Source organism: Melanerpes formicivorus, unplaced genomic scaffold (genome assembly GCF_026170545.1).
Source record: "Melanerpes formicivorus ecotype bairdi unplaced genomic scaffold, bMelFor1.0.p_v2 SCAF_14, whole genome shotgun sequence".
Classification (NCBI taxonomy): domain Eukaryota; kingdom Metazoa; phylum Chordata; class Aves; order Piciformes; family Picidae; genus Melanerpes; species Melanerpes formicivorus.
Window position 1 is genome coordinate 11,888,896 of NW_027142366.1, and position 13,153 is coordinate 11,902,048.

Consider the following 13,153-nt stretch of genomic DNA (forward strand, 5'->3'; position numbering starts at 1 on the left):
GAAGAGCAGCAGCGTCTGCCAAGAGTTACACAGCCAGGGCTGCCGGAGCCCAGCGGAACAGCTTCTCCTCAGCACCTGCCTCTGGGGCTGGCAAACACAAGTGGAACCGGTGACATCACAGCAGGTTGCCTCCACGTGTGACTCGGAGCTGGGCATGCTCAGCACCCCCGGGACAGCTGCAGCCTAAAGCAAGCTCATCTGGGGCTGGAGGAGACTCAGAGCCTCTTGTTGTGCAGCGGGGCACAGCAGCAGCACCCTCCCCGCCCTGGCAGGGAGGCACCCATGGTGTCTAGGGGGGCAAGGAGCAGAGTTTCCTACGTGCTCCTCCTTCCAGTCACCTCGGGGCAGTCATCCCCAACACCCCCCTCCCCCCCACTGGCAGCTGTCCAGAGGGAAGGAGCTCACCCTGTGCAGCAGGCTGAAAGACACCGACACAGCAACACTTAATTATCAAATTTTAATTCATGACTAATCTTACAGAACAAAACAAGAGGAGAACCAGTTCAGGTGACACAAAAAAAAAACCCAAAACAACCCAGCAGTGCAAATCTAAGACTACATATTCATCATCTGCCCTCCCCTGGCAACAGAGGAGTTAAACACCCCCCTACTCCAAGGCCCTGCCTCACTCCTGCAGTGGACACCAAGAGCTGAGGCTTCAGAACACAAACCCAGAGCGAATGGCTCAGAAGACAGAGGACACACAGAGGAGTTCCATGAGCCACAGGAAGCTAAGCCCTGGCTAGAAGGTCCAATGCCACGTGGTTCATACCAGACTTGCCAGGGCTCTCCTGGCCCCCCTCCCAGTGAGGAGGACATGGATTACCACAAGATGCCAACAACCTAACCCTGCTGAGTGGCAAAAGGCTGGAGTGCAAAATGGGAACAGTTCCACTGGGGAAAAAAATAATCAAGTTACAGACAAAGAAAAGTAAACAAAAGGAGGAGTTTGGGGCCAGCCCTCACTCTGGTGCAGAAGCCTCATGGCCCATGGTTGAGGGACATAGTGGTGGGGAAGAATGGAGCAGACCACCATGATATGGCAGCTTGGCAGGGTCCCTGTGAGGGGACTGGGTCTCTTTGGCCCTTGGCATGTGAAGAAGCAGCAGACAGCAGCTGCAGGGCTCAGCAGGCTGGCTGTGGGTTGCTGGTTGGAGCCTGCTGGCTGTCAGTGGGTCCTGACCTACTTCTCTTGAGTTCTGGTCACTTTTTCTCCTCCCTCATCAGAGCATCCCCACTGCAGTTACCCAGCTCTCAGCACCCACTCTCAGGCACACAAATGATTCATTGACTTTCACTTTGCTATGAAGAGCTTGCAAGTAACACAAGACTTTCATGCCAGACCCAGGCTCTGCTCAAACCCAAGCAAGGTCTGGTGATCCACCTGTGCATTCCTGATGGAACACCAAGCCAGCAGCTGGTTATGCTTGGGATGCTCAGAGAAGGAAGAGTGAATTCAGGACAAGGAGAGAGGGAACCCACAGTGCTGGGCATGGAGAAGGGAAGGGCCAGCACAGGAGTGAGCTGTGACCCTCAGTGCCATGGAAGGGCATATGGAGAGCTTGTTGCTGCAGCAGGACCTCTCCCCAAGGAGGGCAGTGAGGGGGGAGATCCCAGCTTTGTCCTGTGCAAACTCACATTTGCCTTCTGGGTGTTTTAATCATAGAAAGCTTTAGGTTGGAAAGGGACCTCAAGGATGACCTAGTTCCAAACCCCCATGAACAAACCCCAAGCACTCAATGCAACTACATAAGAGATTGTCCCCCAGAGTGCCCACAGGGACTCACCCCCACACACACAGAGCAGGGAGATGAGCTCCCCTCAGCAGAGACCCTCACAATGGAGTGGAACTGAAGTGAATTTGTGCACAAGAATCACCAGATGTTACCACAAACTTCTGATGGGACATCTTGGATGCCCAAACCAAACCATCAGCCAGCTCCAACCACTGGTTATATCATCTGCACTTAAGGCTGGTGTCCTCCTGAGGGCCAATCACCAGTTCCTCCCACAGCTCCCTTTGTTAGGCTGAATCTGCCCTGCAGACCACCACAGACACTGGGGAGTCCCATCCAGCACCAAGGGAGAGGCTGGCAAAGGGCAACCAGCCAGGCAAGGAGGTGGTGTTGTGTTAGATATTAATGATCATTAGCTAACAGTAATAATTGCCTTGGAAACATCACTACAGAGCAGAAGATAAAGCCCCACCTCACTCTGACACAGAAAGGACCTTGAAAGCCCTGCTGCTAAGTTCAGCTGGAGAGGTCCCAAGACACCAAGGAGATGAAGCCAACAAGCACCAGTTGAGCATTTCATGGAAGCAGCACTTTCTGTACCTTGATTCCCATGTTGCAGAGAACACGAAAGGGAAAATTTCCTGTTTCAAACCCAACCAACTGGAAAAGAAGCCCCTAGACAGGATCACATTCTGTTAGTTTAGAGCATTTTCTTCTCCTGCTCTGCAAACCAAGGGGTTCTGTAGTTGGGTTTCCCTTGGGATGACCAACTGCACCTGGCACAGGACACAGAGAGTTGACTGTGGGGAAGGGGCAGAAGAATGCAAAACCTGTCCCTGTTGCTCTGTGTCCACAGATCCTGCCTCAGGTCCCTGCTCTCAGCATGTACTCACCCATCACTGCACCAGCACAGCAGCCACAGGGTAGCCTGGGTAGCAGCTGGCACTAAGACACCTCTGCTCTCTCATGGAGCAAAGGAGAGACCAGGGAAGGGAAGTGCAATGTGAGGGGATGCAGGGCCAGGCCCAGGCACGTGAGAACTGCCAACCACAGGAGCAACAAGACAGCGAGTGCAAAGGGGACCCCGAGTGACACAAACCCAATGTCACTGGTTTTCTCCATGCTGCAGGGTGCATTTCCAGCAGGCACTGAAGGTGGGATTCCAGCCTCACCCAGGAGTGTGAGCTGCAGCCCATTTGTGGGTTTATCTCCAGCTAACTCACAGCAGCTCTGCTGCCTGCACTCGCTGGCTCTGCACCTCGCTGGGGCCTTTCAGGAGAGCTCCTGGCTCAGCACCTTGGGTTCAGGACAGACTGCTGGTGGCTGCACACAAAGATCTCAAGCTACAAGAGTAACAAGCACCTCACTAGTTTGTAGGTAAGGTATGAAACCCCTTTGGAGGTCATATTGCATGAAGGTTCTAACTGGAAACACAAAGCAGAAGCTGCTCGTATTGCTGTCAGGAGCCCACAGGTACACACACCCCAAGGGAAGGCCTCTCCCAGTCCCTCAAACAGAATACAAGTTAAATTACTGCCCCTCTGGGAGTTTGCACCTGCTGGGTTTCAACTGGGCTCTTTCAATAGACACATCCTGCATTAAGGCTCCCACAGGGCTGTCTCTCCAGGGGCTCCCCAGAAGGTTAAGCTGCTCGGCCGCAGCAGCACGAAGCCTCCAGCCTTCCAGGAGAGCAGCTCTGCTGGAGGGAAGGTTCACAAGGGGCAAGACTGATTCAATCTGCCTGCACCACAGGTCAGGGCTGTGCACCCCTCCAGCACTGAAAGGCCCTTTCAGAAAACCTGAGGTAAATGGCTTGAGTGGCTGGGGCGACAGAGGGAGCCGAGGCCAGCAGTGTCACTCCAGACAGGACCATGCAAGGACCTCCTGCAGCCTTAGGCTGGATAGAAGCTGAAAGGTGACTTCAGTTGCAGATCAGCTGCTGGAGGGAGACTCTAAACTGGGTAAGATTCACTAAATATGATCACTCTCCATGTTCAAATCCAGGTCACAAAGGACTGCTGCAGGTATTTAGGATCCAGAGCAGCATCTGAGCATCTCCTCCCTGCCCCAGAGAGAGAAGGAAGCTCTCCCTGGAGATCTGCTCCCACCACACAGCATTACACAGCGTACACCAGAGTTCTTTATCAGCCAGACAGGATTGGTGTCACCACAGCTGCACAGCCCCCTGGACTGCAATAGGCATAAGCAGGAAAATGCTCCTAAGATATAGCACCTTGGGGCAGGAGGCAGAGCAGGAGCAGGGTTAGGGCAGGCAGGGGGGGAACCACCAGCAGGGCATGAAAGGGGAGAGCAAGCAGCACTGGGTCACTGCAGATAAAACCCACCCACAGTGGTGTTGACCTGCTCCAAAAGTGCTGCAGCCTGTACAGCCCAAGAGCAGGGAGTGCACCCAGAGCCCCAGGTACAGCCCAGAGCAGGGGGTGCACCTAGAGCCCCAGGTACAGCCCAGAGCATGGGGTGCACCCAGAGCCCCAGGTACAGCCCAGAGCAGGGAGTGCACCCAGAGCCCCAGGTACAGCCCAGAGCAGGGAGTGCACCCAGAGCCCCAGGTACAGCCCAGAGCAGGGAGTGCACCTAGAGCATGGGGTGCACCCAGAGCCCCAGGTACAGCCCAGAGCAGGGGGTGCACCTAGAGCATGGGGTGCACCCAGAGCCCCAGGTACAGCCCAGAGCAGGGGGTGCACCTAGAGCATGGGGTGCACCCAGAGCCCCAGGTACAGCCCAGAGCAGGGGGTGCACCTAGAGCATGGGGTGCACCCAGAGCCCCAGGTACAGCCCAGAGCAGGGGGTGCACCCAGAGCCCCAGGTACAGCCCAGAGCAGGGGGTGCACCCAGAGCCCCAGGTACAGCCCAGAGCTCCTGATATGGACTAAAGAGGTGAAGTAAAAAAAAACAACCGCCAAACAAACCAACAAAAACCAAAGCAGGGCATCTTTGGGTTAAAGAAAAGCACCCCAGACAGACAAGGAGACTAATTTTGCTCCCACCACAGAGTGGAAGCTGAAAGCAAAGGGCCAGCAGGATATGGCTTTACTGAGCATCCAGTTTGCATACTGTTTGGAGCTGATTGTTAAGACCAAAGAACGTAACCCCAACCCCAACAACTGCTTGTGAAGTTCTCAGTCACTGAGCAAGCCTGGTGCTTGGAACTGAAAGGCTGGGAAAACATCCAGGTTTTGTTCAGAGCATGTGTGAAAGAAAACCCCAACCCCAAGCCCACCCAAAGAATCCTCCAGGAACACATTGCAAGGTTCTTCTCTTCACAACTAACCTTGGAAGATCAGCTCTCAGCAGATGTATCACACAGGGTACTTTGTGAATGAAGGTTTATTGATTTCCATCCATTTGCTTTTAAATAGGGTTGAAGCTGACTGCAGAAAAAAGGGGATGGTGAAATTTTCTCTCTTTAAGTTAAAAGTAAACTAAGGGTGAAAGAACATCACCTCTGGCTCCCCCTCAGCGCCTCCTGCAGCATGGGTTAGGAATGAGTTCCAGGACTGCCACATCCAGGGACGTTGGAGGCCTCTCCCAGCAGTGTCCTTAGCTCTTGTGCCATGCTCCTGTGCCAGAGGTGAGCGTGCTTTCAAAAGTACTGCCACTTGCCCAGCACCGTGTCCTTGATTGCATCCACGTACTGAGTGGGCACCCAATAGACCCAGTAGTAAGAGGCTTCTGTTGGGCCCAGCTGAAATGCCTGCAAAGACAAAGGTGACATTCACCAAGGGGGTGCAGAACAGCTCCTCCACCACAAACCTCACCAGGCTGTGGTCCCTGCCCCCTCCTTCCCAGGCCCGCAGCTTGCCGCAGTTATCTGGGAGGAGGTTAAAAAGCCTTCCTCAGAGAAGAGCTGCAAAGCAGAAGTGCAGAGGATGAGCTCTGTCCTTTCACAGAGCAGCAAGGAAAGCTCCTGGCCAGCTTCAGCAATGTGAGGAATTTAGTCTGAAAGACAGAGTGTGCAGCACAACTCAGGGTCTGTAAAGAAATCAGAGATGCACAGAATGGGTTGGGCTGGAAGGGACCTTGAAGAGCATCCCTCATGCCACAGGCAGGGACACCTTCACAGGACCATAGAATCAGTCAGGGCTGGAAGGGACCACAAGGATCACCTAGTTCCAACCCCCTGCCATGGGCAGGGACACCCCACACTAGATCAGCCTGGCCAGAGCCTCATCCAGCCTGGGCGTAAACACCTCCAGGGATGGGGCCTCAACCACCTCCCTGGACAACCCATTCCAGGGCTTCACCACTCTCATGGTGAAGAACCTCCTCCTCACCTCCAGCCTGAATCTCCCCACCTCCAGCTGCATTCTACCTTCTACTAGACCAGCTTGCTCAAGGCCACATCCAGCCTGGCCTTGAACACCTCCAGGAAGGGAGCATCCACAATCTCCCTGGGCAACCTGTTCCAGTGTCTCACCACCCTCACTGGAAAGAATTTCTCCCTAATCTCCAGTCTCAAGCTGCCCTCTTCCAGCTGAGATCCATTGCCCCTCATCTTGTCACTCCAAGCCCTTGCCAAAAGTCCCTCCCCAGCTTTCCTGCAGCCCCTTCAGGTACTGGAAGGCTGCTCTAAGGTCTTTCTGGAGCCTTCTCTTCTCCAGGCTGAACAAGCCCAACTCTCTTGGCTTGGCCTCACAGCAGAGGGTTTCCAGCCCTCCCAGCATTGCTGTGGCCTCTGCTGGCCCTGCTCCAACAGGTCCCTGTGTCCTGTGCTGAGGACTCCAGAGCTGGCCCCAGCAGAGCACAGCAAAGGGGCAGAATCCCCTCTCTCCCACTGCTGTCCCTGCTGTGGGGATGCACAAGCAAGTAGAATGCACAGAGCTGAGGAGCCAGAGAGGGACTCAGTATGACAAGAACCATTTCCCAGCCAGAAAATGTCACGGGATTCCTCTTTGGACACCATGTCCTATTGCCATGTCAGCACACATCAGAGAGGAGCTCCATGGCACACCAACAACCTCTCTTCCTCCTCTGGGGCAACAGTTTATTGTAGCATGTTCTGAAGAGGCCTTTTTCTTACAGGGGTGATCACAACAATCGAGTGTTTGGGCAAAGCCTGGCTGAGTGCCCTCCTGCAGCCAGTCTGAAGGGGTAACATTCCCCCCAGTAGAAACAGCCTCATGGAAGGAGTTTGCTGCAGCATGGAAAGTTAGTTTGGAGTCTCACTTTGGAGAGCAAGGCCTCAAAAAGCCCCCCAGGTCATAGAATTGTCAGGGTTGGAAGGGACCTCAAGGATCAGCCAGTTCCAACCCCCCTGCCGTGGGCAGGGACACCTCACACTACAGCAGGTTGCTCACAGCCACCTCCAGCCTGGCTGCAAACACTTCCAGGGATGAGGCTTCCACCTCCTCCCTGGGCAACCTGTGCCAGTGTCTCACCACCTTCATGGGGAAGAACTTCTTCCTAACATCCAACCTGAATCTACCCATCTCTAATTTTTTCCACCCCCCCCCCAGTCCTATCACTCCCTGACACCCTCAAAAGTCCCTCCCCAGCTTTCTTGTAGCCCTCTTCAGATACTGGAAGGCCACAATAAGGTCTCCTCAGAGCCTTCTCTTCTCCAGACTGAACAACCACAACTGTCTCAGTCTGTCCTCATAGGAGAGGTGCTCCAGCTCTCTGCTCATCCTCGTGGCCCTTCTCTGAATACCTTCCAGCACCTCCAGATCCTTCCTGTACTAGGGGCTCCAGAACTGGACACAGTACTCCAGGTAGGGTCTCACCAGAGTGGAGCAGAGGGGGAGAATCACCTCCCTGACCCTGCTGGCCACACTTCTCTTGCTGCAGCCCAGGATGTGATTGGCTTTCCGGGCTGCAAGTGCACATTGATGGCTCATGCTGAGCTTCTCATCCACCAGCACCCCCAAGTCCTTTTCTTCAGGGCTACTCTCAAGTCAGTCACTACCCAGCCTATACTGGTGCTTGGGACTGCCCTGCACAGCTCCCTTCCTAAGGTGCTGCTTTTCTTGGCCCAATCCTAGTTGTGCAGAAAATTACATATGGGAAAAGTGGGAAAATTACATATGGGAAAAAGTCTATACAGAGAGAGTGGTTGGAATGGGCTGCCTGGGGAGGTGGTGGAGTCACCATCATTGGAGGTGTTCAGGAGGAGACTGGATGGGGTGCTTGGTGCCATGGGTTAGTTGTTTAGGTGGGTTGGATTGGTTGAAGGGTTGGACACGATGATCTTGAAGGTCTCTTCCAACCTGGTTTATTCTAAGTATTTCTAAGTGCTCCAGCAGCACATCCTTTTTTATTCCCCTCAACCTCCAGCAAGGGCCTGCTGGCTATAGAAACATACCAGAAATCCAGCTGGGTGCAGGGAAACATCAGGGACATTAAGAGTCAGGAGCCACACCAGGGGTCCCAGGTCAGGAGCTATGACATACCACCCAAAGCGCTCAGTGCCTGCCTGAAGCCAGCCCAGAGTGCCACCCAAAACACTCATACTGTACCTCCACAGCCCCACCACCCCCCAGAGAGGCTGCCCCAGTTGGAGAGCCTCCCTCTGAGCAGAATGGGTGCAGCAAAGGGGAGCTGTTACTCACCATCATGTGATAGTCCTCGTGGCCTTCAATGGGTTCACTCACCACGTTTTTAATGGACCCCATGGGTAACTTCTCTGTTCTCTCTGCAGTCAAATGGATCAGCTGTTATTTCTGACACACCAAGCTGTGTTTCACATCCAGTTCAAATGCCACCTCTCTCATTTGCAAAAGCTTCCCAGGCCAGCAGTCTCCTCCCTGGGTGAGCTGTGGATACCTACTGCTGAGAAGCTCAGCTTCCACCTCACCACCCCCCAGCAGACACATTGGGAATTTAAAGCAATCCAGAGCTGGACCACACAGCTCCTCAGCATCACATCAAGTCCTTCAGGGCACCTGATTAAGGCCTGAAGTCAGTGATGGGCAAACCCTGGCTTTGTTTTATGTTTTGCCCCCAGGAACAATGCTCAGCCCAGCAGGATCACTCAGAGCTGCTCCAGGTGGGAGAATACTGAGGCCTGGCTACCATAGGTTACACCAAGCTCCACAGAAACAAGGCTGACTGAAGAGAGGCTAACTAACCCTCTAAAAGCCCAGCCCTGCTTGTACCCTGAGGCAGCCAGATGCTACAAAAGCCCAGGGCAGGAGCTTTTAATGAGTAAACACAGAAAGAAAAGGAGAAAATGAAGCAAGAGGTGAGAATGACACAACAGAGCAATGCCAGCCAGGGGGGGACCACAGGGATGACAAAGGTTATGGTTCATGGCAGAACTTTTCTGTCTCTTCTACCCTCACTGCTTTCTGAAGACTTAACTCCAATTCCTTCCTTTCAGTTCTAGCTTTCAGTGCCAGCTTAAAATTATCTTCTTGGAGGCGAGACAGAAAGCACAAACACTGCACAAAGGAGAAATGGAACCACGAGCTCCTCAGACATCTGTGTGCTCAAAAGAAGCAGCACCTGACTGGAGAAGGCACAGAGGGAGACCAGCTTAGTGATGGTAATGACAAAGATTCTCTCCCTCTGCTGTGACACTGCTGACTCCCAGCTACTCACACCTAGCAACATTGATTCCCTGTGACAAATCTGCCTTTGCCCTCCCTTGCTCTTCACAAGTGTCTCAGAAGACAGACATCCATGGCTCCATGAAAGTGACACACAGCAGCTGAGAAACATCTGCCTGTAGCTAGTCCCAATGTACAGAGTGACTGAGAAGCACAGGAGGCTGTGGTGAAAGAAGCTGTTTCACCTTTCCAGGGCCAGCAAGTGAAAACTAGATCAGCACCCAGCTGGTTTAACCCAGCCCTTGTGTGCTGGCACCTGCCAAGGATTCCTCAGAGCAGGAAGGAGTTTTTCCCCACAACAGCCAGCAATTACATCCATCCCTCAGAGGAAGCAAGCTGCTGCTGCTGCTGATTTGGGGAGGCAGGGAAACAGGTTACAGGAGAGGCAGGTGAGCACAAGAAGGATCAGATTTCACAGCTCAAGAAACACTCATCCAGAACGCTGCAGAAATACCAAACCTGAAACTGCTCTGGTTGCTGAAGGAAGAGGATTAACCACCCAAACACACAGCATGCATTCAGAGCACACTACCAGAGACAAACAGATCTGCCTGCCCAGCCTAGGGAGGGAAAGCCCCCAGAGCCTTGCTCCATCACTTAGCCAAGGGGAAAAAAACACATCTGTGCAGCTGGTACTGAAAGAGGTTTACAAACCAGAAAGACCTCCACTCAAGTCTGTCCTACAAAGTGAAGGGCAAAAACCTCTGAGGTTTCTGCTTACTTTGGCAAGAATGCAGCAGCTGAAGGTGCCCTCCAAAGTGAGCATCACCATCCAGTTAGGTTACTTTACTGGGCTGTGACTCCTCTTGCTCACCAGCAGAATATTCCCCACCCTGGTCACACCACAGCAGCACAGTTTCCCTTGGGGCCAAGGGGCTGTGGAAGATGTCCTTCAGCACTGCACCTTATCAGCACAGCACTTTCAGCTCCTCTCTGCACCATAAACTGCTTCCTCTGCACAGAGCAGATGCCAGAGCTTCTGCAGCTGCACCCCAAGGAAACAAGGCACACAAATAGTTTTGTTTAGAAAGCCAGATAAGGCAGAGATGCCAGCACTGCTCCTTCTCCTCCTGGCCCAAAGACTCCCTGTTGAGTCTCAGCCAAGTCACCAAGTCTCTGTCTGGTGCTGGCACCACACCAATGTTTAAAGTGCTTTTGAGATACGCTGGCAATGCTAACCACTGTCCTTTCCAGTTGGAGCTGTGAACAGCAGACTGGCAGTTTAGCTACTGGCACAACTGAACTCAGGCTTTTCAAGAACAGAAGCAAACTATCAAGTAAGATGCCATGAGCTGGGAGAGCAGCAGTTGAGAAGAGGAAGTAAAGCACAAAAGTTCTGAAGTATTGCGACACCACCGTCATCCCTCAGAGACGATTCAGGCACACCAGAAGCCATTTCCAGGCCACACAATTCCCCTGCAGCCCAGGTAGGAACAGGTCATCTCAGACCTGGAGAGGTGCTCACCTTTTGTGCCAATCCATAGCTGGTCTTGCTCAAGTTTAAAGGTCAGTCTCACTTTGCCCCCTGACTTGTTGTACATGCCCGACAAGGGCACAGTCGGCAGCCGCTCCTACAAAGAGGCAACACAGTGAGGCAGGGGAAAGCCACATCCCCCGAGCTCTGCAAGCCCAAGGAGGATTCCTCTTCCCACCTGATGGCTGAACTAGCAAAGCAAGGTCTCAAAGCACCATACAGCCTCTCTCCCCTGATCCTGACAACGCCTTGGGGTACTGATTTCCTTACCTGAACACCTTTCACAGAAGGCATCACATCATCAGGTTTTCCTTTATCCAACACTTTCCTGTGTTGCTACAACAGAAGAACAGAAACTGGACATTACAGAAACACAACAGAGCTTTTCCAGTCTGCTTCCAGCTGCCCCTTCACCACATCCTGACAGCACCAGCTGAGGATTATTCAGTTATTTATCACATAGGAAACAGAGACATTGCAAAGCTACCCGAGTCGAGTCTATGACAGCCTTTACAGCACAGAACTGAATAAACCTCTTGAGGGGATGCAAAGGGAAACATCTCTTCTGGAACACACACAAACAGATCTACAGGAAAATGGAAAGAATCCCAGGTCCCACTTCAATATTGTCCACACTGAACCACAGAGCTGGCATTTGGCAGGACTGTTTTCACTGCTAGAACACTTGACTGTTAAGGACAGAATCCCTCCACCTCTGACAGTGCAGTATCCTGCTACAGAGCAGCACAGATCAGAGCAGCAGGAACTCAGGAGACCAAACCCACAGCCTGGAACTTGCTGAGCCTCTTCCACCAAAGAGCACTGACAGTGAATAGGAGCTGTGACCAATTACAGAAAGCCAAAGCACATTTCACAAAGGCTGAGCAGTGGTGCTGCACTATTTCAGTCTTACCCAAGCTTATTTGGAGGAAGGTACAGGGCCAGCAATACCTCGAGCTGAAAATCCTTTACCTTCCCCTCAACACTGCATCACAGCCACCAAGGCAAGGCTGACTGCACTGCACCTCCCTCCCTGTTTGGAGGCAGCCCTTGAGGATGTGAGAGGAGCACTCAGGAACATCTCTCTCGATGCTCATTTCAAAGGCAGTTTTTGGAAATCAAATTCTCTCCTGCCATCAAAAACCGGTTTGGTTTAGGTACAGCTAATTCAGACTTGTGTTTGAGCTAACAGCCAAGAAACATTTACCATTTTTGGTCTGCAATGCTAGGCTGTGCCTGGCACCAGCACGAGCAGTGTCCTGCAAAACCTCAGCCTCCACTAGGCTACAGCTCTGCTGCTGCTAGAACTCCTCTCACAGAGCCCATCAGCCCTCACTTAGCTGTCACAAAAGCCCCCCAGCCCGCTCCCAGGAGGAGCAGGACCCCAATGGGGCCGCAGCGAGAACCACGCACGCCCTCCAGTTACTGAGATGCCAAAAACCTTTTGTCTGCAAAGCGGCTCCTTTTTATTCTCCTCAGCTTTGACCTCCTGCTGAGCAGCGTCTTTGGGGGTATTTACTGCCAGCACGTCGTTGATCGTGGAGCCCACCACCATTATTTTCGCTCCGTTCGTTATTTTGATTTCCCGCAAGGTTTTCTCCTCGGGTAGCAGTCCCTTGAACATGACTTTCTGCATGGCAGGCGGGAGGCCTACGGGGCAAGAACACCGATTAGGAGCCGCCCGGGCGCGGCGGGAGGCACGGGCCGGGGCAGGAGAGGCGGCGGCGGCAGCCCCACAGACCTGTGAGCGAGTGGATCTTCTGCTTCAGCTCGGCCCCCGTGCTGTCCAGGCAGAACTTCACGTCGTACTTGTTCTTGTTCCAGATAACCTTTAGCTCCACCAGCTCCTTGCCGCTGTCCGCCTCGCCGCCGTTGCTGACAGACGCCGGCGGAGGATCTTGACGCTCCTCGCCCTCCGGAGACCTCCCCGCCGCCGGCGAGCCGCCCTGTCCGCCACAGCCCAGCGGCAACTCCTCCGCCTCCATGCCCGGCTCCTCGGCACCTGGAGACGAGCGGACAGGAAGAGCCCGGCCGGCGGGAGGCTGCCCCGGCCCTCCCCACCGCTCCCGCCCCTCCGCGCCGCCCGCAGACCGCCCGGGGCTGGCTCCCCGCCCGCCGCCGGCCCGCCTTCCCGCCCCGCCCCGCCGCCCGCCGCTTCGCGTCGCCCCGCCGCCGGCACCGCTGGCTCCTACCATCAGAGGCGGCGGCGGCGGCCATGATGATTGTGTACAATCCGCCGCGGGGCACGCCGGGAAACGCCCGCCGCTGCCGAATGGACCGCACGGGCTCCCGTAGCCCGGCCTCTTCCAGCCCGGTGGGCGGAGTGGGCACCGCAGGCCGCGCCCCCGGACCCCCGCGGAGAGGGGCAGGGATGG

General features: G+C 54.1%; 1 protein-coding gene across 1 annotated transcript; it reads right to left on the bottom strand.

The window, feature by feature from the left end:
• Positions 1 to 443: 443 nt before the first annotated feature.
• UBFD1 (ubiquitin family domain containing 1) lies at positions 444 to 13,074 on the bottom strand. The gene is made up of 8 exons (XM_068147052.1): positions 12,971 to 13,074; positions 12,520 to 12,780; positions 12,220 to 12,428; positions 11,049 to 11,114; positions 10,770 to 10,875; positions 8,306 to 8,388; positions 5,029 to 5,451; positions 444 to 3,079 (listed from the first exon to the last, which is right to left on the bottom strand). Exons 1-7 carry the CDS (start codon positions 12,993 to 12,995, stop codon positions 5,341 to 5,343), a joined length of 861 nt encoding a protein of 286 aa, XP_068003153.1. The 5' UTR covers positions 12,996 to 13,074; the 3' UTR covers positions 444 to 3,079; positions 5,029 to 5,340.
• Between the last annotated feature and the right edge of the window lie 79 nt (positions 13,075 to 13,153).

Bases quoted from the DNA above. Each gene is read 5' to 3' on its own strand.
- UBFD1 (XM_068147052.1), bottom strand. From the start codon at position 12,995: ATGGCCGCCGCCGCCGCCTCTGATG. The intron at 12,781-12,970 runs GTAGGAGCCAGC...GCTCGTCTCCAG, and splicing joins CGCCGCCGCCGCCTCTGATG to GTGCCGAGGAGCCGGGCATG. The intron at 5,452-8,305 runs GTGAGTAACAGC...TTGTCTTTGCAG, and splicing joins ACGAGGACTATCACATGATG to GCATTTCAGCTGGGCCCAAC.